This window comes from Ranitomeya variabilis, chromosome 5 (assembly GCF_051348905.1).
Source record: "Ranitomeya variabilis isolate aRanVar5 chromosome 5, aRanVar5.hap1, whole genome shotgun sequence".
NCBI lineage: Eukaryota > Metazoa > Chordata > Amphibia > Anura > Dendrobatidae > Ranitomeya > Ranitomeya variabilis.
Window position 1 is genome coordinate 48,513,629 of NC_135236.1, and position 23,476 is coordinate 48,537,104.

Sequence of the window (23,476 nt, forward strand, 5' to 3'; positions counted from 1 at the left end):
TCTCTGATGCTCGTTCTCTCCGTCCCCCAGATGATATGGTAGGACGCACCCGTATGACGGGGTAGGCCTGGAGTTCTTCCGGGACTCTAGAGTCGCCCCTCTCCCACAGCTGCCTCCGTTGTCTGCTTAGGTGTTTTAGTGAGACAGCCAACCTATAATTGGCTGTCCGGCCGTGGTTTGAAGTAATGCTTGTAGTCTCTTACTTGCTCGGCGTTCCGGCCACCGACTGTTGCCCCTCAGAAGGATGTTGCCTCGATCTTACAGCACGACTCCTTCTGGTTCTATCACTTCTTTGCTGTATCCCCGTTGCTCACTGGTTTGTGCTATTCTTAGGAGTCTGCCAGGATCCCATCCCTGACAGGTCCTCTCACTAGCTCTTCCCAGTTACTTCTCCCCGTCTTCCTGTCCAACCCCCAGTTTTACCAGAGTGTGAGGAGTGGCCTACTAGATAGAACCACTCCCCCTGGTGGCCGGAGTGTGAAGTGTAATGTGAGTGTTACCTGGTCAGGTGAACTCCTTTAGTGCAATCAGACGTAACATCACTCCCCTTAGCGGCAGAGCGACGTTACTGCAACGACCAGGACTCTGGGGCGCTGCACTACAAAAGCCCCCAAACAAAATTATCTGGGTATTTTTTTGTACCGGAGCGTAAAAATGTAAGAGGTTATCCAGGACTATTTTATTTTTTTAATATGGGGCTAAGGACTATCAGGCAGGTACAGTAGTTGCCCATCGCCGATCTCTGCCAGCACAGAGCGGTCACTGATTTCGCGGCTTTCACTGACATCACATTGACAAATCAGCGACGTCTCTTCTTCTCTGCTCTATTGATCGGATGTGACTACTGATGTCATGCTGATTGAAAGCCAGCTCCCCGCTGCCTAACTGCAGGGAGCTGGCTGTCAATCATGATGTCGGCAGTCACGCCTCGTCAACAGAGCCGCCCAAAAGAAAAAGAGCGGATCTGTTGAGTTGACGTGTAGCAGCTGAATTGCCAGCAGAAGTCAGTGACCGCTCTGTGCCGGCACCGGATAGAACAGGCAGGTAGTTTGTTTTTGGCTCACAGTAAAAAAAATTATTTACTTCTTGGACAACCCCTTTAACCAAAGTTGGTGAGAATCGATTCACCTTACCAGGTCCATCAGCCACAAATCCTTGGCTGCTGGACGCGAGCGAGAGAACCACCTCTTACCTGATGACATCCGCGGCTCCTGGTGTGATGTCACTGTTGTGGGGTGATGTCACTGTTGTGGGGTGACGCACATGTGACTTTGCGCCATGAGAAGAGCCATGGATGCCGTGAGGTAAGAGGTGACTGATGGCTCCCATACTGGGAAACAGATCACAGTCGTGGCCGATGGGATCGACTCCAACCAACTCTAACATTAACCTGCATGATTTGCCAGTTGTCGATGATTCCGAAAAAGATCCCAAATTACCTCCAGGGTCTGTTTTTACTGAATCGACCTGGAGGGGAAGTTTATATTTTACAAACTCTTCTTTTTTTGGGAAGTGCATAATTTTGGAAAATGAGTATCTAGGCTAAGCCCTGATTCATCATTTGCCGGGAGGAGGGGGGATTATTTTGAAGTCATTTTTATGTCTAGTCTTTCTCTTTTTTTGCACTTCCGGGACCTGGAGCTAAATTCAGAAAAATAGTGCAGAATATTTAATTACTTTGCAATAAATTCAAAAACGCATTTTTTCTCCTCTTTTATTTTACTTTTTTTTAGTAAATCGTTGCTCAACTCTTTCAATAAGCTTTAAAATGTCGCAGGTTTCTCTCCATCCAGACGTTGTAGGATCCGGGCGGCCCGAATAATGGGAAGCGTAACCAAGTTTGAAATCAGTCCATTAAAAATGTATGGGCTGCTAATCCGGCCTACAGAAAATCTAATAATCTGCCACTTGCTCCCGGGATAAGAGATCACCAGCCTGGTGTAAATACGACCTTTGCCATCAGGAGAATTAGCTGCCGCTCGCTGCCCGCGCCATTACAGGTCACTGTTTACAGAGGGAGAGGCGTTCTCAGATACTGGGAATCCAAGCAGTAATGTCAAACGCTGGGAAACTACAAATCCAAGCCATGCCTGGCACAGAACTGCAGTACGGAATGATACTAACATGGGCAAGGTGAGAAAAGATGGAATAATAGAGGCGGGCGTCCTCATCTGGTATTGATCAGCACTTCTTTAGGATGTACACAGTCACAGTTTGCCCTTCCAGGACTGTCAGCGACTTGTTAATGTTCACCCTCCATGTCGGCTCTCCATCAGATAACCTGTCACCAGCGCGGCGGGGTGCGGGCAGGGACCCAATGCCCCCAGCCTTTGATCTGTATCACCAAACCTTTGTGACACGTAGGGAGCCGAGATATCGCGGAAGTCTAGCATAATAAATGGGCTCATGACGGGGCAGAGAAAACCAAAGAATCTCGTATACTAAATAACAGGAGCGGAGCTCTGACTACTCTGTTTGTAGTCTGTAGCCATGGAAACACATTGGAGCTGTGTGCACTGAAAACAGTAAGAAGAGTGGGTTTGTGTTTAGTGAAACTCCTTCCAATGCTTCCTCTTCTAAACATTGGAGTGAAATAATCACATATGTGGACAGACCCCTAAAACATGTAACTGGGGGTAAGTTTCGGAGACGTCTTCTGTCGCAGACTGAGCCTGTGACTCTGTAAATGCAGAGAAGTTAATACGCCTTTTAATCTTCGGACATAATCACTATATGCAAAGGTTGAGAATCCTACTATAACTTTGTTCGACGTAAATAAATACCAACCGTCTCCATGGTAACAGACTACAAACAAACCATGTGTTGTCAGAGCCGCTGTTGCGTTTATCTCTGCCCAGTCGTCCTGCTAAGCTACACACAGGAGGGCGATGGAATAAAGCTGCCCCAGCATGAGTGGCTGTGGTGTGCGGATCGCCTGCAGTCTATTTATTGTGATTGCAGCAATTGGAGAATAAGTCGCGATGGAGGTGGTTACTATAATGAGCGACACGGGGAATGTGAGGTCGCAGCAGAAATAATATTCTCAGGTATGTGCCGGCCCAGATGACTAATCCGTGCTATCTCTGGGCTCCCGCCCTCCTGTGGGTATTGTGCGAGGTGTCATTCCTTTTAGTGCCTGTTTTTGTTGGGGAATATTTTAGGGTTTTGTTTGCAGGCGCACCCTTCGCCGGCTCTCTGCTCCCATTCTCCGCACCGCTGACATTCTTATACACAGCCGAAACCGCACGTCACAGCAACAATGTATGGGGGCTGTGTTACTAATGTTTGATTACTGTATGGGTGATGTATTAGTAATGTATGATTACTGTATGGGTGATGTATTAGTAATGTATGATTACTGTATGGGGCTGTATTGATACCCTATGTATGCAGCCAGTGATGGGATGTGTTGGTATGTGTGATGTCCATGTATTGGAGATCTATAGGTGCTCTATAGACGATTATTACTGGGGTCATACCACAGTATAAAATCGGTGTCATTCTCATCCAGAAAAGTGGTTGGATTTTTTTCTCACTTGTCAGCAATGTACGATCCGTTTCTTACAGCAGTTATTGATCACTCACAGGACCATTTCGCTTCCTGTTACAGAATTGTAATGTATCCGTAAACATCAGATGTGATATTGTATCTCCGCACTGTGACATCGGATTTCTCGCACACATTGATGTGAATGGCTGAGGCTTTCAGATTTTGTCAGTCTCCCATCTGCACTGCCCCACTGAATGGGTTAATGCGCTATGGGATAACGGATGGGCCGGCACCCGTCAGTCAGGGAACGCACGAGCCCTAACTCTGGACAGTAAAGGTCCATGGCTCTTGCGATATTGTTACGTAAAAATGTTTTAGACTGAAAATGGATGAGGGGTGAGAGGTGCGGGCGAGCACTGAGAGCGGCGAGAGGCACGGGTGAGTGGTGAGAGCGGTGGGGGGCACTGGCGAGCGGTGAGAGGCACGGGCGAGTGGTGAGAGGCGCGGGCGAGAGCGGTGAGAGGCGCGGGTGAGGAGTGAAAAGTGCGGGCGAGTGGTAAGAGGTGCGGGCGAGTGGTGATAAGTGCAAGTGAGCAGTGAGGGGTCCGGGCGAGCGGTGAGAGTCGAGTGGTGAGAGGCGCGGGTGAGCAGTGCGGGCGAGGAGTGAGAAGTGTGGGCAAGTGGTGCGGGCGAACGGGTTATTCCCCGGCCTCTCCCCTTTGTCAATCCCTTCACTGGCTTCCTATCGTCTAGAGACACCAGTAACAAAACCCTAACCATGACGTACAAAGCCATCCACAACCTGTCTCCTCCATACATCTGTGACCTCGTCTCCCGGTACTTTCCTACACGCAACCTCCGATCCTCACAAGATCTCCTTCTCTACTCCCCTCTTATGTCCTCTTCCCACAATCGCATACAAGATTTCTCTCGCGTATCACCCCTACTCTGGAACCCTCTACCACAACACATCAGACTCTCGCCTACCATCGAAACCTTCAAAAAGAATCTGAAGACCCACCTCTTCCGACAAGCCTACAACCTGCAGTAACCACTGATCGACCAAACCGCTGCATGACCAGCTCTATCCTCACCTACTGTATCCTCACCCATCCCTTGTAGATTGTGAGCCCTCGCGGGCAGGGTCCTCTCTCCTACTGTACTTGTCTGTGCCTTGTATTGATCATGTTAATCGTATTTGTCTATATTTGCCCCTTTTCACATGTAAAGCGCCATAGAATAAATGGCGCTATAAAAAATGTATAATAATAAATGCGGACGAGCGGTGAGAGGTGCGGGCGAATGGTGATAAGTAGAGGCGAGGAGTGAGAGGTGCGGGCAAGTGAGGAGAGGTGCGGGCGAGGAATAAGAAGTACAGGCGAATGGTGCGGGCAAACAGTGATAAGTGCGGGCGAGGAGAGGTGCGGGCAAGGAATGAGAGGTGTGGGTGAGAGGTGCGGGCAAGGAATGAGAGGTGTGGGTGAGAGGTGCGGGCAAGGAATGAGAGGTGTGGGTGAGAGGTGCGGGCAAGGAATGAGAGGTGTGGGTGAGAGGTGCGGGCAAGGAATGAGAGGTGTGGGCATACCTCCCAACTTTTGAAGATGGGAAAGAGGGACAAAGTTTGCGGCGCGCTTTGCGCGCCGCGGCAAATTTTAGGCCACGCCTCTGACCACACCCATTCATAATTAGTCACACCCATATCCACATCCCAACCACACCCATTTAGCACTGCCGATCACACTGTTTCATATACAATAATTATAAACAAAAAAATATGGCCACACAGTGCCCCATACTGTATAATGGCCACACATGATGCTCCATACTGTATAATGAACACACATGACGCTCCATACTGTATAATGGCCACACATGATGCTCCATACTGTATAATGAACACACATGATGCTCCATACTGTATGACCGCACATGATGCTCCATACTGTATAATGACCGCACATGATGCTCCATACTGTATAATGACCCCACATGATGCTCCATACTGTATAATGGCCGCACATGATGCTCCATACTGTATAATGAACACACATGATGCTCCATACTGTATGACCGCAAATGATGCTCCATACTGTATAATGACCGCACATGATGCTCCAGACTGTATAATGACCGCACATGATGCTCCATACTGTATAATGACCCCACATGATGCTCCATACTGTATAATGACCGCACATGATGCTCCATACTGTATAATGACCGCACATGATGCTCCATACTGTATGACCGCAAATGATGCTCCATACTGTATAATGACCGCACATGATGCTCCAGACTGTATAATGACCGCACATGATGCTCCAGACTGTATAATGACCGCACATGATGCTCCAGACTGTATAATGACCGCACATGATGCTCCAGACTGTATAATGACCGCACATGATGCTCCAGACTGTATAATGACCGCACATGATGCTCCAGACTGTATAATGACCGCACATGATGCTCCATACTGTATAATGGCCGCACATGATGCTCCATACTGTATAATGGCCACACATGATGCTCCATACTGTATAATGGCCGCACATGATGCTCCATACTGTATAATGGCCACACATGATGCTCCATACTGTATAATGACCGCACATGATGCTCCATACTGTATAATGACCGCACATGATGCTCCAGACTGTATAATGACCGCACATGATGCTCCAGACTGTATAATGACCGCACATGATGCTCCAGACTGTATAATGACCGCACATGATGCTCCAGACTGTATAATGACCGCACATGATGCTCCAGACTGTATAATGACCGCACATGATGCTCCATACTGTATAATGGCCGCACATGATGCTCCATACTGTATAATGGCCACACATGATGCTCCATACTGTATAATGGCCGCACATGATGCTCCATACTGTATAATGGCCACACATGATGCTCCATACTGTATAATGACCGCACATGATGCTCCATACTGTATAATGACCGCACATGATGCTCCATACTGTACAATGACCGCACATGATGCTCCATATTGTATAATGACCGCACATGATGCTCCATACTGTATAATGACCGCACATGATGCTCCATACTGTATAATGGCCACACATAATGCTCCATACTGTATAATGACCGCACATGATGCTCCATACTGTATAATGACCGCACATGATGCTCCATATTGTATAATGACCACACATGATGCTCCATACTGTATAATGACATACAGGCACGCAGCTCACACACAGGCACGCAGCTCACACGCACGCAGCTCACAAACACATGCAGCTTTGACACAAATGCATCACACACGCAGCCATCACACACACACGCAGCCATCACACACACACACACGCAGCCATCACACACACACACACGCAGCCATCACACACACACACGCAGCCATCACACACACACACACACGCAGCCATCACACACACATGCAGCCATCACACACACACGCAGACATCACACACGCAGCCATCACACACACACACACACGCAGCCATCACACACACACGCAGCCATCACACACACACGCAGCCATCACACACACACAGCCATCACACACACACAGCCATCACACACACACAGCCATCACACACACACAGCCATCACACACACACAGCCATCACACACACGCAGCCATCACACACACACAGCCATCACACACACACGCAGCCATCACACACACGCAGCCATCACACACACGCAGCCATCACACACACGCAGCCATCACACACACGCAGCCATCACACACACACACGCAGCCATCACACACACACGCAGCCATCACACACACAGCCATCACACACACACACGCAGCCATCACACACACACACACACGCGCAGCCATCACACATGCAGCCATCACACACACACGCAGCCATCACACACACACACGCAGCCATCACACACACACACGCAGCCATCACACACACACGCAGCCATCACACACACACACGCAGCCATCACACACACACACACGCAGCCATCACACACACACACACGCAGCCATCACACACACACAGCCATCACACACACACACGCAGCCATCACACACACGCAGCCATCACACACACACACACGCAGCCATCACACACACACAGCCATCACACACACACACCCAGCCATCACACACACACACACGCAGCCATCACACACATCACACACACACAATCTCCTCTGTGATGCAGGGGCGGCTGATGTCCATGTGCAGCTCTCTGCTGAAGTCTTCAGTCTCCTGCTCACAGCTCTGCACTATCCCGGCACCTCCCCCGTCTCTCCTTCTCTGCCGGGATAGCAGCTAAGAGCAGAAGCCGGAGCTCCGTGCACACACAGCCAGAGGTAGTGAATCGCTGACCTTTCTTCTTGATTGCTGCAGGCTCTCTCCTTCAGCGTGGCAGCGCCGCACAGGGGGCGGGAGGGGGGGGGGGGTGTTGCGCGGGCGGTCAGGAGGCAGCTTTTATATAAAAAAAAAAAAAAACAGGCTCTCTCTACGTCCCGGAAGTGGGCGGGGCTTCACCGGCGGCCGCAAATTCGGGATTTTAAATGCCCGAAGCGGGACAGCGGGACCCCGGTGCCAAAGCGGGACTGTCCCGCTGAAATCGGGACGGTTGGGAGGTATGGTGTGGGTGAGAGGTGCGGGCGCAGTCAGTTCACTCTGGGCACAATCTCTAGGCTCTGGCTGTTGCCTAGTAACATGCAAAACAGGAAGTGGGTGACTACTCCTCCAACTTGCTGGTGGTGAAGTAAAACATGTCATGAATGATATCCGTAGTAGTGTCTATCTGCTTCTAGTCCGCCATAGCCACACACTGACACTTTGTCACGTACACCGCTACAATAAAATTGCGGTTAACAAGTAGTAGCCGCCTCTGTAACTATACAGGCGTTTAGTACGCTGCACTCGTTACCATAGCCACACGCCTCCACACTACACCACATGACTTGCCAGCAACTGACATGGCGGCGAGCGATCAGGCGTCTAAGATCCCTGCCTGACGTCACTTCCTCCCTTTTGATCTTTTTACTGAAATTTGTGTCTCTGTCACTGGAGCCATTTTTCCGGGGCCGGTATTTGTTTCTGCTAACCAGGAGGTCTTCAAAAACATGGCTGCCCAGGTCTAGTCAATCCTGCACAAATGGAGACATTTTGTTGTTTCTTATTTGTCGGTGACATTTGGCTTTTTGTAACTTTGGGAGGCAGCTGGTGACACCAGGACGGCATGGAGCTGCTTATCAGAGGGACGGTACGTGTCTGTCATGGAGGGAGGCCCGGATGCCATCTGTTAATAAGATATAGACGCCCGGGCATGGTGCTGCATCTGGTATAAATATCATCCCAGGCAGGTGATCTCTTGTATTAGAGACACCAGCTAAAATATCTACAGCAGTGGTGGGACTACTAGTCCCAGCAAACAATGCTAGTGTTATTTGTTGGGACTTCTAGTTCCACAAGTCTCTTGCTGTTGGGAGGACTGTTTGCTGATATATTCTGTTGTAATGGATATCTGCTGACCCATCTGTTACGTATTTTTTTTTATAGAGGCCGGTACTAAAAGGGATATGTGCTCTCCAGCACGTGAGGAACCTACATAGAGCTCCACCGAGGCTCTCACCGCTCATCCCTATAGTGGTGGAGCAAACGGTCAGTAAGAAATGCATGGGTCCTGTCTGATAGGAATACTGTACTGAGCGACTACTGCATTATACCCCAGAGCTGCACTCACTATTCTGCTGGTGCAGTCACTGTGTACATACATTACATTACTGATCCTGAGTTACATCCTGTATTATACTCCAGAACTGCACTCACTATTCTGCTGGTGCAGTCACTGTGTACATACATTACTGATCCTGAGTTACATCCTGTATTATACTCCAGAGCTGCACTCATTATTCTGCTGTGGAGTCACTGTGTACATACATTACATTACTGATCCTGAGTTACGTCTTGTATTATACTCCAGAGCTGCACTCACTATTCTGCTGGTGCAGTCACTGTGTACCTACATTACATTACTGAGTTACCTCCTGTATTATACTCCAGAGCTGCACTCACTATTCTGCAGGTGGAGTCACTGTGTGCATACATTATATTACTGATCCTGAGTTACCTCCTGTATTATACTCCAGAGCTGCACTCATTATTCTGCTGTGGAGTCACTGTGTACATATATTACATTACTGATCCTGAGTTACACCCTGTATTATACCCCAGAGCTGCACTCACTATTCTGCTGGTGCAGTCACTGTGTACATACATTACTGATCCTGAGTTACCTCCTGTATTATACTCCAGAGCTGCACTCATTATTCTGCTGTGGAGTCACTGTGTACATACATTACATTACTGATCCTGAGTTACGTCTTGTATTATACTCCAGAGCTGCACTCACTATTCTGCTGGTGCAGTCACTGTGTACCTACATTACTGATCCTGAGTTACGTCTTGTATTATACTCCAGAGCTGCACTCACTATTCTGCTGGTGCAGTCACTGTGTACATACATTATATTACTGATCCTGAGTTACCTCCTGTATTATACTCCAGAGCTGCTCTCACTATTCTATGGGTTTTTCATTGTTTCTCTATTATTCAGGGCCGCGGGGAGCGAGCGTATGACATTTACTCCAGGTTACTGCGGGAGCGGATCATCTGCGTCATGGGGCCGGTGAGATTCCTGATCTTTAACCCCTTCTCTTCCCCAGCGCCCCTCCCCCAGCACTCGCATCTCTTTCTTCATTCATTCAGATTGACGACTCTCTCTCCAGCCTGGTGATCGCTCAGCTCCTGTTCCTGCAGTCTGAGAGTAACAAGAAGCCTATTCACATGTACATCAACAGCCCAGGTAACCGGTGACCAGAGGAGCCTTGATGCTTGGGGTCACCTCCATGTTTCCATAACACGCACATCCCTCTGCAGTCGTGCACGGCACCGTGTGCTCCGCTCCTCACCTCCCAGCACCTTTATAGAAAGTGTGCAGCTCTCTAATATACTTTGCGTTTCACTATTTCCAAGATCTCTTATTGCTGTTAGCGATTTGGAACATTGTTATTAATACACAGAAGTAATAATAGTTCCCATAGCTGAGGGTTTATTGGAATTGTATCTAGACTGCACTGACACATTGCAACAGACTATCAGAACATTGGAGAGAACTGTGCAGCTGATATTTAGTCACAGGTCAGGATCGGTTTGCATTCACTGACAGCAAGCATATATTTTTGCACATTGTGATAAGTTGAAGCTCTTGAGTATTTTTGCCCCGTAATGAGTGATATTGCCTGGTGTGAGCAGATTGCAGCCCCCCAATCCCCCAATCTCCAGTTTGGGGGTCTGTTTTTCAGTATATAGCGGTCTTACTTTGCTGATATCTATTTGCAGGGGGCTCGGTGACGGCCGGTCTGGCAATATATGACACCATGCAGTATATACTGAACCCCATCTGTACGTGGTGTGTGGGTCAAGCAGCCAGTATGGGGTCCCTCCTGCTGGCAGCCGGATCTCATGGAATGAGACACTCTTTGCCGAACTCCCGAATTATGATCCACCAGCCCTCAGGAGGAGCCCGGGTAAGTCCCATGCCCTATAAGCCCAGACATGGAGGTGTTACTTATGTGGCCTAGAGATGGAGTGCAGAGGTAACGGTTACCTCTGTAAGCTGGCAGTCCTAAAGTCTTCCCCTGGGACTGTGACAGACCTGGGGGCCCGGGAGCGGATGTCGTACTGATATCTGTATATCATCCTCAGGGTCAGGCCACAGACATCGCTATACAGGCGGAGGAAATCCTGAAGCTCAAGAAACAGATCAACGACATTTACGCAAAGCACACGCGTCAGCCGCTGTCTCTGATCGGTGAGTCCACGCTCCACCCCACGCCTACTCACATTGTTCAGCGTTTCCACTTCAATAATTCTTCCGTCACGGAGATCAAAAAAAATAAAAAAGACTACAAAATGCTTAAAAAAAAAATAAAAAAAAAATACAAGTCTTCCTGCTTGAAAAACAGTAATTTAAAACATTGTAAAAAGACAGTGTGAACAGCTCCTTAGGTCTGGGCAGTCACATTTTAAGGGCTTCGCTGGTTGGCTGTGAAGGCGAGGGGTTAATACTGTCTCTGGGGGCTTCCTTTAGATGCAGTGGCACCTCCTGGCAATACTTTGTACTTTCCTTTTAATCTTTCTGTATTTCTGCAGTTTGCATCCATTATTGAGCGTTGGATTTGCTGGTCGGAGATGACATTTTTTTTCTGCTCCCCCCATATAACACCTATGTTTCCTGCCTCCAGAGTCCGTCATGGAGAGAGATCGCTACATGAGTCCCACCGAAGCTCAGGAGTTTGGTATCCTGGACAAAGTATTGGTGCACCCCCCTCAAAATGGAGAAGATGAACCAGAACTTGTCCGAAAAACAGAGGAGCAGCCGCCGCTGCCGCCACCATCTGAGCCTTAGAGGAGAGGCGGGACTGTGCAGCGACAGGTCACAACGAGCCGTAGCCTGGCAGCGTCCTCCCCCGCAGGAGACCCCGATCATCGGATGCGGCGAGACTGCTGGACATTAGTGTATAATTCACATTATACTGCCCCCTGCTGGCAGAAACAAGGCGGATTTCTCACAACCAGTATGAACTGGGCAGAGGGATCTTTCTCAGGTCCCCATAGCTTCTGACTTGTAGGGCAGGTAAAAAAAAAATTGAAAATAAAATTATCTTCAGATATTCTTGTGTCGCTTCTTTTTCCGGCTAGACAACATAAAGTGTGCAGGGCTTACAAGCTCTTTCCTATTGGGCTTGTAAGCACTGTTTTACAGCTGGACAGGATCACTGGGGAGCGCCGTTACCTCCATATCCCGATCAGCTTCACTAGTAAACGAAATATCTGCGGTGGTCGGTCTCATAGGCAACGAGTGGTAAAGAGAAGTGTTACTCTCTCATTAGCCATACATTAATTTTACTAGCACTATCGACATATGGGAAAAGCCCTTTACATGGATTTTGTCAGAGGGCTGATACTCCTGATGGGAGCCGCGTAGAGCAGCGCCATCGTCTGGACAAGTTTCTGGAAGTTTTTCGTGCTGGTGCATCTTCTCGGTTTGTACTTTTTGGCTAATTTTTCTCTTAGAAGTTACGGGAGACTTGTTTTGACCGTACAAAACAAAAATGTATAAAGTTTTACCCCAAATTGGTTTGTACATGTTAAATCTTTTAATTCACATTTTCTGTGTTGGAAATAAGTATTTTTTTTTTCCCCAATTTTTTTTTTAAATTTCATTCTGTTATGACCACAGTTAATTACTAAAATATATTTAACCCCTTAGTGACGGAGCCATATTATGTAAATCTGACCAGTGTCATTTTATGTGGTAATAACTCTGGAACGCTTCAACAGATCCCATTGATTTGGAGACTTATTTTGTGACACATTGTACTTTATGATAACGGTGAATATAGGTCGATATGTTTTGCTTATTTATAAAAAAAAAAATATAAAAAAATTGACAAATGTAGAAAAAAATGCAATTTTCAAACTTTGAATGATTATCTCTTTAATCAAGATAGTCATACCACAGCAAAACATTTAATAAATAACATTTACCACATGTCGGATATACATCAGCACCGTTTGTATAATGTTATTTTATTTTGTTAGCATTTTACGAGGATTAAAGATGAAGCTGTAATGTTTCCTTTTTTCTATGTAAATTTACAAAATTATTTTTTATTTTTAGGGACCTCTCCAGGTTTGAAGTGGCTTTGGGGGTCTTATATATTGGAAACCCCCCAAAAGTTATACCATTTTAAAAACAGCACCCCTGGACATTGAAAACTGCGAAAACTGCACTCAGGTAGTTTATTAACCCTTCAGGTGATTTTCAGGAATTAATGCAAAGTGACATGACCGGAATGAAAAATTGTATTTTTACCTCCTAAATGATGATAACTTCTGAGCAGGTTACAACAGCCGTCAGACTCTAAGGCCACGAACTGTCACGGCAAATATCAGGATCACACAATCATGATCTCGGGGTGCCGATGGGGATAAATGGGAAGCTCCCACACTCTGTTAACCATTTATATGATGTAGTCACTTTTGACAGAGGCATCTAAGGGGTTAAGCAGATATGGACGGTGGCTGATGCAGCAAGGTGTCAGCTACAGTGTCCAGCCGACAGCTGCTGGACTGTCACCTGTATGGGGAGGCTATTCTCTTATATTTCAGGTCAGTAAAAAGACATATTGGCTGTCACTAAGGGGTTAAAGTTTTGTTCCCTTTTTATCTGTTTTCATATAGTAGATTTTTTTTTTATGCCAGGGTGGTGTAAGAGAGTAAGAGCCGGGCCGCACGGATACTTAATGGGTCAGCATTCTGGACAAAAAATAAATTGTGTAGACGATCCTTTTAAATAAAAGGTTCGTACTAAATATTAAAACTCTTCCAGCACAGCGCCATCCCTGTCCTTGGGTCACAGGTGGGATTACAGCTTCATTGAGGGGATGCAGCTGCAGTACTAAACACAAGCAGGTGTTGGAAGAAAGCAGAAATGTTTTTTTTTTTCAAATCTCAGACAAGCCCTTTATATATAGAGTGGCCTCCTATCCAGGACCCTATTAAGAAGGAAGGCAGCGAGCCCTCCCATACACATGAGCAATCATTGATGTGATGGCCAGCTCCCCCATTGCTCTGCTTGGTCAGGCGTTCCATCTTCTACAAATCGGCGTCTGAGACAGCAGATGCAAGGACATAATTTCATCACACTGCTGCCGAGACTCCGTGCACAAGAGACAGGAGTGGCGTGAGTATGTGTTTTTTTGTGTTATATATATACTGCTCAAAAAAATAAAGGGAACACTTAACAGAATATAACTCCAAGTGAATCAAACTTCTGTGAAATCAACCTGTCCACTTAGGAAGCAACACTGATTGACAATCAATTTCACATGCTGTTGTGCAAATGGAATAGACAACAGATGGAAATTATTGGCAATTATCAAGACACCCTCAATAACGGAGTGGTTCTGCAGGTGGGGACCACAGACCACATCTCAGTACCAATGCTTTCTGGCTGATGTTTTGATCACTTTTGAATGTTGGTTGTGCTTTCACACTCGTGGTAGCATGAGACGGACTCTACAACCCACACAAGTGGCTCAGGTAGTGCAGCTTATCCAGGACGGCACATCAATGCGAGATGTGGCAAGAAGGTTTGCTGTGTCTGTCAGCGTAGTGTCCAGAGGCTGGAGGTGCTAACAGGAGACAGGACAGTACACCAGGACACGTGGAGGGGTCCGTAGGAGGGCAACAACCCAGCAGCAGGACCGCTACCTCAGCCTTTGTGCAAGGAGGAAGAGGAGGAGCACTGCCAGAGCCCTGCAAAATGACCTCCAGCAGGCCACAAATGTGCATGTGTCTGCACAAACGGTTAGAAACCGACTCCATGAGGATGGTATGAGGGCCCGACATCCACAGATGGGGGTTGTGCTCACAGTCCAACACCGTGCAGGACGCTTGCCATTTGCCACAGAACACCGGGATTGGCAAATTCGCCACTGGCGCCCTGTGCTCTTCACAGATGAAAGCAGGTTCACACTGAGCACATGTGACAGACGTGACAGAGTCTGGAGATGCCGTGGAGAGCGATCTGCTGCCTGCAACATCCTTCAGCATGACCGGATTGGCAGTGGGTCAGTAATGGTGTGGGGTGGCATTTCTTTGGAGGGCCGCAGAGCCCTCCATGTGCTCGCCAGAGGTAGCCTAATTGCCATTAGGTACCGAGATGAGATCCTCAGACCCCTTGTGAGACCATATGCTGGTGCGGTTGGCCCTGGGTTTCTCCTAATGCAGGACAATGCCAGATGTGGCTGGAGTGTGTCAGCAGTTCCTGCAAGATGAAGGCATTGAAGCTATGGACTGGCCCGCCCGTTCCCCAAACCAGAATCCGAATGAACACATCTGGGACATCATGTCTCACTCCATCCACCAACGTCACGTTGCACCACAGACTGTCCAGGAGTTGGCGAATGCTTTAGTCCAGGTCTCGGAGGAGATCCCTCAGGAGACCATCCGCCGCCTCATCAGGAGCATGCCCAGATGTTGTAGGGAGATCATACAGACACATGGAGGCCACACATACTACTGAGCATCATTTCCTTGTCTTGAGGCATTTCCACTGAAGTTGGATCGACCTATAACTTCATTTTCCACTTTGATTTTGAGCATCATTCCAACTCCAGACCTCTGTGGGATATTAGTTGTGATTTACGTCGATAATTTTTAGGTTTTATTGTTCTCAACACATTCCACTATGTAATGAATAAAGATATACAACTGGAATATTTCATTCAGTGATATCTAGGATGTGGGATTTTATAGTGTTCCCTTTATTTTTTGAGCAGTATATATAGAGAGCTCACACTGCATGATTGGGGTTGCCTTGAAAAAGGCATCAGCCGAAACGCGCGTCGGGGTGGGCGCAGTAGTGAGTGCACAGTGATCCACATCTTCCTTCTACGGGTATGTACCATTTTTACAAGTATGACTGTCTTTGACACCTATGATCTATACGAATTGGCAGCTATGTTCGCATTACCCTCTATGTATGGTACATTGTCCCTAATAATGGATACTTATATATGCACTTATCTGTGCCCTGTTTATGCGTGTTGAGGATACTATGGGGGATCTTTTCCCTGCTATTTTGTTCACCTGCTACTCTTAATAAATATTGTTTGTCTATTTGCATATAATTGGACTTTAGACTGCTTCTTTTCTTTTTGGTTTATTTGGGTATATTGAATTGCAGTTTGTTCGTCACAGTCCGACCCAGTGCTAGGAATTTGCTTTACAGTGTTAATATTTGTGATTTTTCCTTATATTTAACTGGTATGTTTTCTACTACATATTAATGATTGGAGGCCAGGTGGGGGCCCACACTGCACGGATGGAGGCCAGGTGGGGCCCCACACTGCACGGATGGAGGCCAGGTGGGGGGCTCATACTGCACAGATGGAGGCAAGGTGGGGGGCTCACTGCACAGATGGAGGCAAGGCATGGAGGGGCTCACACTGCACAGATGGAGGCAAGGCATGGGGGGGCTCACACTGCACGGATGGAGGTCAGGTGGGGGCTCACATGGCATATATAGAGATTGTGGGGGGCTTGTACAGAATATAGAGGGATATCGGCATACTTAATGTTTTTCTATATGGAGTCATACAATTAATATTAACATTCTAATTTATATTAAGACTAGCTGAAGAGCCCGGCGTTGCCTGGGCATAGTAAATATCTGTGGTTAGTTATAGCACCTCACTTCTCTTATTTTCCCATCAGGCCTCTCATTTAGCACCTCACTTCTCTCATTTTCCCCCTCACACCTCTCATTTTCCCGCTCACTCCTCTCATTCCCCCTAACACTTGTCATTTCACCTCACATCTGTCATTTTCCGATCACTCCTCTCATTTTGCACTCACACCTTTTCATTTTCACCTCACACCTCTTATTTTCCCCTCAGTATATACGTTTGTTATCTCCCTTATAGTCCATGAGCCGGGCCAGATATCGGTACCACCCGGAGTGACTAATTTTCTTTGGTATTTTTAGGTAGATGCATGTCTGTAGTTTATTTTTTGATATGATAGCCCTTACATATACGTAGCTTATTAACCCCTTCAGCCCTAGGCCTATTTGTACCCAAGTGCCTAAGCCAATCTGACCTGTGCCACTTCATGGGCTAATAACTTTGGAACGCTTTCACCTATCCAAGCCATTCTGAGATTGTTTTCTCGTGACATATTGTACTTCACGTCAGTGCTAAATGGGAGTCAATATATTTTACCTTTCTATATAAAAAAATGCTAAATATTCGGAAATTTTGGAAAAATCGGCAATTTTTTAACTTTGAAATTCTCTGCTTTTTACAAAAATACTGATACCCCCCATAATAGTTATTAATTTACACTCCCCACATGTTTACTTCATATTGGCATCATTTTGAAAATGAAACCTTATTGTTTTACGACGTAATAGGGCTTATAGTTTTATGCGCAATTTTTCACATTTACAGCAAAACCCACTTTTCAAAGGACCAAGTCACTTCTGAAGTCACTTTAAGGGGCTTACATAACAGAAACCACCCATAAATTACCCCATTTTGCAAACTACACCCCTCAAGCTGTTCAAAACTCATTTTTAAAAACTGTTAACCCTTTAGGTGTTCCACAGGAATTTTAGCATGAGCCAAGAACCAAATATGACGATATCGGTACCACCCGGAGTGACTAGATGTAGTATTTGTAACAAAATTTAATCCAAGTTATGTAAATACACACTGAACATGTCATGTGCATATATATATATATATATATATATATATATATATATATATATATATATATATATATATATATATATATATATATATATATATATGTTACTCCATAATATCTTCAACATCGGACTCTGAATCTGACTGTTGTTCTACTGGCTCGTCTTCAGTACCCTTGTTCTGGCATGTCTGTAATCTGCACATGTCTGTGCACTTCAGGCCATTGCTGAGGCAAGTACACTGAGGAAGTTCACATGACCGCACACACTTGCAGGACAGTAGCTGTATAATAGCTTCTGGTGCTGGTGCCCCTTGCATCCACTTGACAACAAGCTTTCCGTCGTTATCTATCATCCAACCGCAGTCTGTTGGGTTTGCAACCCATGGCTGGCTCTGCAGACTTCTCCTCCAGATCGCAGCCTGGTAGTTTGCACGCAGTGCATGCATGAAAAGGCAGTCCTGGCAAGGAGGGAGTTGACTTGACTCTACCACTCCACGTCTGGCACAGAACAGCTGATAACGGAGCCTGTTTACCTCAGTTGTTTGGGTAGTTGGCAGGTACATGTGGCAGGTGATTTCCTGTAACTTCTCAAAAAGTTCGGTAGACACTTCCCATGAACGACCAACTTCCTGAAAGGCATCCTGGTATGTCTTGTTCATCTTCAACTGCTTGAGTGTCGTCATCTTCCCACGGCCAGCGAATGCACTGACGGTGTCACAGCCTGTAAATGCATGCATACCAATCAATGAATCACATACGCTGCCTCCCAATGTTCGGCTCAGAGTGGTGATATCCAGGAATCTTGTCCGGTTCTGTGTACCGCATTTCTGGAACAGGTGGGATGGGATTTTGTGGCACATGCCCAGACACAGGACCATGACATCAGTATCCTCCGAAGTGATGATGACCGACTTGTAACCAGATTCTGCTGCATGAAGAGCATGGAGAAGGAGGCGTGTGTCTGCTTCTTCTTGATTTGACTTAAGGTCAGCAGCCTCTTCCCACTGTTCTTTGGTGATCTTAAAGCAGAGCTGCTCACATGTGACATACAGCTCCTTCTCCTCAAGCTTCTCCCTGTGGTGTTTCGCCTTCCATTCTTCTACCAGAAACTTTATGAGACTTGCCTTGTTGGAGGAACTACTTAGAAGCTTTTTCCACTGCTGGATGTTGTGCCCATGTTGAATGTTCTTGAAATGGATCCCTGTGCCTTCATATCTGTTGACTCTTTCTGTATCTTTGATGGATGTCTCCTTGTAGACGTCAAAGACAATATCAATGCGCTTGCTCTTAGCACCCTCATGGATAGCGCGACTCATTGCTGTGCCTGCTAGCTGGCCAAATGTTGCATTGTTTCCCTTCAGTTTCTGAACCAGGCTCATCCCATCAATGATGGTTGCAGAGGGCTCGGGGATCACTTCTGCAGGACGAGCATTCCTCTCCAACTCCCTTGCGAGGGCAGCCTTGTTGGTCTTGCGGATAGACCCATCACCATTGGCAAGTGCCCATGGCAATGGACCCAGGGGATGAGTCAAGACATCACTCATTTGTAGCTTTCTGTTCTCAGCTACAAGTATCATCTGGCCAAATAGGTTTCTGTCAGCCTTCAAAATTACCTCCTTGCCAAGACCTTGTCTGCGTGTCTTCATTTGGATGTTAGAGAACGTTTTAAGTTTGTTCTTCGTCATCTTGTCATGAAACAATGTAGTTGGCTTATCGGTACCCAAACGCTCATCCTTGAATGTTTGATATGCATCCTCTCCTATACTGTATGCCCCTTGAAGGTCTTTGGCTACATCTGGTGGTGCTACAGTCGCTGTTGACAAACTGATAAGTTCACCATTATGCTCTTTGTTGAAGGGGTTCACCCAACCTGTCTCCAGCAGTTGAACGAAAGATTGGACATCGGCTTCATCTCTTCTAATCCTAGACACCTGTAGGTCTGAATGGCTGAAGTCAGTATATTGTTGGCCTACCAGGGCCCTCAGCTGCCTCAAGTACATACTGCGGTACTCTGATGTCAGGTAGAACCTGGAAACAGCTCCAACTTTGAGGCTGAAGCCTTTTGTGCCCCCTGGTGTCTGGGTGTCTTTGTTGATTGTCTCTTCAATGGTCTGGTCCACAGGAATTCGTCCAAAAGGATTCTTGCTACCGATCTGGACCGAAAAGCCACCTTGCATGAAGTATTCATGGACCTCTGGGTGTTCTATGGGCAGCCGAGACATTGTGGCATAGTAATAGGTTAGGTATCGGGCATAGTTGACCTTGTCATAGGCAAAACACCATGGTATCATCTGGGAGGTGTCAGCCTCTACAGAGGGAGATAGGAGCTCTGCAGAGAAGACCGGAGAGTCCTGTTCAGCACAGAACGTGTATGTGTCAGTGTGTGTGCGTGTGTTGGGGCACCTCAGGGTGTCTTCAAATGTGACATAGCCCCCTAGATTTCTTCCAGTAAAATTTGCACTCCAAAAGTCATTTGGCGCTCCTTCCCTTCCGAGGCCTGCCGTTCCCCAATACTGCAGTGTACGACAACATATCGGGTGTTGTTGTGTTCGGGAGAGATTGGTGAACAAATAGTGGGGTGCATTTTTTGCTGGTACACCTCTTAAAAATAAAAAAAATGAGCCTAAAATGACACCTTCATGTAAAAAATGCACTTTTTCCATTTTCTCAACCAAGTGTTTCCAACTACTGTGAAACACTGGTTGGGTCAAAGTGGTCACTATACCCCCTAAAAGATTCCTTGGGGGTGTAGTTTCCAAAATAGGGTCACTTTTTGGGGTTTCCACTGTGGGGGTACCTCAGGCAGCCTTCAAATGTGACATGGCCCCCTAGATTTCTTCCAGTGAATCCGCCACCCAAAAACCACATAGCGCTCCTTCCGTGTTGAGCTGTGCTGTGTGCCCATACTTTAGTTTACGAGTACATGTGGGGTGTTTCTATAAACTGCAGAATTAGGGTAACCAAGTTTGGGTTTGCCGTTAACCCTTGCTAGGTTGCAGGTAAAATTGGATTACAATGTAATATCTGGAAAAAAAATGAAATTTTGAAATTTCGCCTTCATTCTGCTAAAATTCCTGTGGAACACCTAAAGGGTTAACAGTTTTTAAAAATGAGTTTTGAACAGCTTGAGGGGTGTAGTTTGCAAAATGGGGTAATTTATGGGTGGTTTCTGTTATGTAAGCCCCTTAAAGTGACTTCAGAAGTGACTTGGTCCTTTGAAAAGTGGGTTTTGCTGTAAATGTGAAAAATTGCGCATAAAACTATAAGCCCTATTACGTCGTAAAACAATAAGGTTTCATTTTCAAAATGATGCCAATATGAAGTAAACATGTGGGGAGTGTAAATTAATAACTATTATGGGGGGTATCAGTATTTTTGTAAAAAGCAGAGAATTTCAAAGTTAAAAAATTGCCGATTTTTCCAAAATTTCCGAATATTTAGCATTTTTTTATATAGAAAGGTAAAATATATTGACTCCCATTTAGCACTGACGTGAAGTACAATATGTCACGAGAAAACAATCTCAGAATGGCTTGGATAGGTGAAAGCGTTCCAAAGTTATTAGCCCATGAAGTGGCACAGGTCAGATTGGCTTAGGCACTTGGGTACAAATAGGCCTAGGGCTGAAGGGGTTAATAAGCTACGTATATGTAAGGGCTATCATATCAAAAAATAAACTACAGACATGCATCTACCTAAAAATACCAAAGAGAATTAGTCACTCCGCTTGGTACCGATATCGTCAAATTTGGTTCTTGGCTCATGGACTATTATATATAGTATACACCTGTATGTCATCTCCTGTATATAGTATATACCTGTGTCATCTCCCCTGTAAATAGGTATATACTATGTGTCATCTCCTCCTATATAGTATATACCTGTATGTCATCTTCTGTATATAGTATATACCTGTGTCATCTCCCCTGTATATAGTAACTGCTGTATGTCATGTTCTCCTGTATATACTTATGTCATCTCTTTTATATAGTATATACCTGTGTCATCTCCTCCTATATGTAGTATATACCTGTATGTCATCTTCTCCTGTATATACCTGTGTCATCTCCCCTGTATATACCTGTGTGTCATCTCCTCCTGTATGTAGTATATACCTGTGTCATCTCCTCCTCTATATAGTATATACTTGTGTGTCATCTCCTCCTGTATATAGTATATACCTGTGTGTCATCTCCTCCTGTATATAGTATATACCTGTGTGTCATCTCCTCCTCTATATAGTATATACTTGTGTGTCATCTCCTCCTCTATATAGTATATACCTGTGTGTCATCTCCTCCTGTATGTAGTATATACTTGTGTGTCATCTCCTCCTGTATATAGTATATACTTGTGTGTCATCTCCCCTGTATATAGTATATACCTGTGTGTCATCTCCTCCTGTATTAGACCTCGTTCACACATTATTTGGTCAGTATTTTTACCTCAGTATTTGTAAGCTAAATTGGCAGCCTGATAAATCCCCAGCCAACAGTAAGCCCACCCCCTGGCAGTATATATTAGCTCACACATACACATAATAGACTGGTCATGTGACTGACAGCTGCCGGATTCCTATATGGTACATTTGTTGCTCTTGTAGTTTGTCTGCTTATTAATCAGATTTTTATTTTTGAAGGATAATACCAGACTTGTGTGTGTTTTAGGGCGAGTTTCATTGGTCATTGTCAAGTTGTGTGTGTTAAGTTGCGTGTGGCGACATGCATGTAGCGACTTTTGTGAGATGAGTTTTGTGTGGCGACATGCGTGTAGCAACTTTTTGTGTGTCGAGTTGCATGTGACAGGTTAGTGTAGCAAGTTGTGTGCAGCAAGTTTTGCGCGTGGCGAGTTTTATGTGTGGTGCGTTTTGAGTATGTGCAAGTTTTGTGTGAGGCAACTTTTGCATGGGTTGCAACTTTTGTGCATGTGGCAATTTTTCCACGTGTGCAAGTTTTACATGTGGCGAGTTTTCCATGAGGTGAGTTTTGCACGTGGCGAGTTTTGAGCGGCGACTTTTGTGTTTCGACTTTTATGTGGCGAGGTTGGTGTATGTGTGGTGAAATGTGTGCTGAGGGTGATATATGTGTTCAAGCACGTGGTAGTGTGTGGCGCATTTTGTGTGTGGGTTCATATCCCCGTGTGTGGTGATTATCCCATGTCGGGGCCCCACCTTACTGTACAGTATATACTCTTTGGCGCCATCGCTCTCATTCTTTAAGTCCCCCTTGTTCACATCTGGCAGCTGTTAATTTGCCTCCAACACTTTTCCTTTCACTTTTTCCCCCATTATGTAGATAGGGGCAAAATTGTTTGGTGAATTGGAACATGCGGGGTTAAAATTTCACCTCACAACATAGCCTATGACGCTCTCAGGGTCCAGACGTGTGACTGTGCAAAATTTTGTGGCTGTAGCTGCGACGGTGCAGATGCCAATCCCGGACATACATACATACATACACACACACACACACACACATTCAGCTTTATATATTAGATTAATTCTCCTCAGTTTCAGCCTATAGGTTTGGCCTCCACAACAGTCACTCTCATGTGGCCCCTAGGGAAAGTGAATTGCGCACCCCGTGCTCTGGAGGATCCAGCGGATTTATTGATGTGACTGATGGCTGCCATGTAATACTTACTGTCAGATTCCCCACAAATTACAGACA

General features: G+C 46.1%; 1 protein-coding gene across 2 annotated transcripts; it reads left to right on the top strand.

The window, feature by feature from the left end:
• The first annotated feature begins 8,448 nt into the window (after nt 1–8,448).
• Nucleotides 8,449–12,197, top strand: CLPP (caseinolytic mitochondrial matrix peptidase proteolytic subunit). Of its 2 annotated transcripts, none has more exons than XM_077261837.1 (7): nt 8,449–8,727; nt 9,024–9,125; nt 10,081–10,152; nt 10,233–10,329; nt 10,866–11,053; nt 11,232–11,337; nt 11,771–12,197. In XM_077261837.1, exons 1-7 carry the CDS (start codon nt 8,704–8,706, stop codon nt 11,932–11,934), a joined length of 753 nt encoding a protein of 250 aa, XP_077117952.1. In that variant the 5' UTR covers nt 8,449–8,703; the 3' UTR covers nt 11,935–12,197. The 2 variants fall into 2 exon arrangements, with proteins under 2 accessions (XP_077117952.1, XP_077117951.1); XM_077261836.1 differs by having other exon boundaries at nt 8,725–8,805.
• Nucleotides 12,198–23,476: the final 11,279 nt, after the last annotated feature.

Coding starts and splice junctions, on each gene's coding strand:
- CLPP (XM_077261837.1), top strand. CDS start 8,704: ATGGAGCTGCTTATCAGAGGGACG. Junction 11,054..11,231: donor AGCCCTCAGGAGGAGCCCGG/GTAAGTCCCATG, acceptor TATCATCCTCAG/GGTCAGGCCACAGACATCGC. Junction 11,338..11,770: donor TCAGCCGCTGTCTCTGATCG/GTGAGTCCACGC, acceptor TCCTGCCTCCAG/AGTCCGTCATGGAGAGAGAT.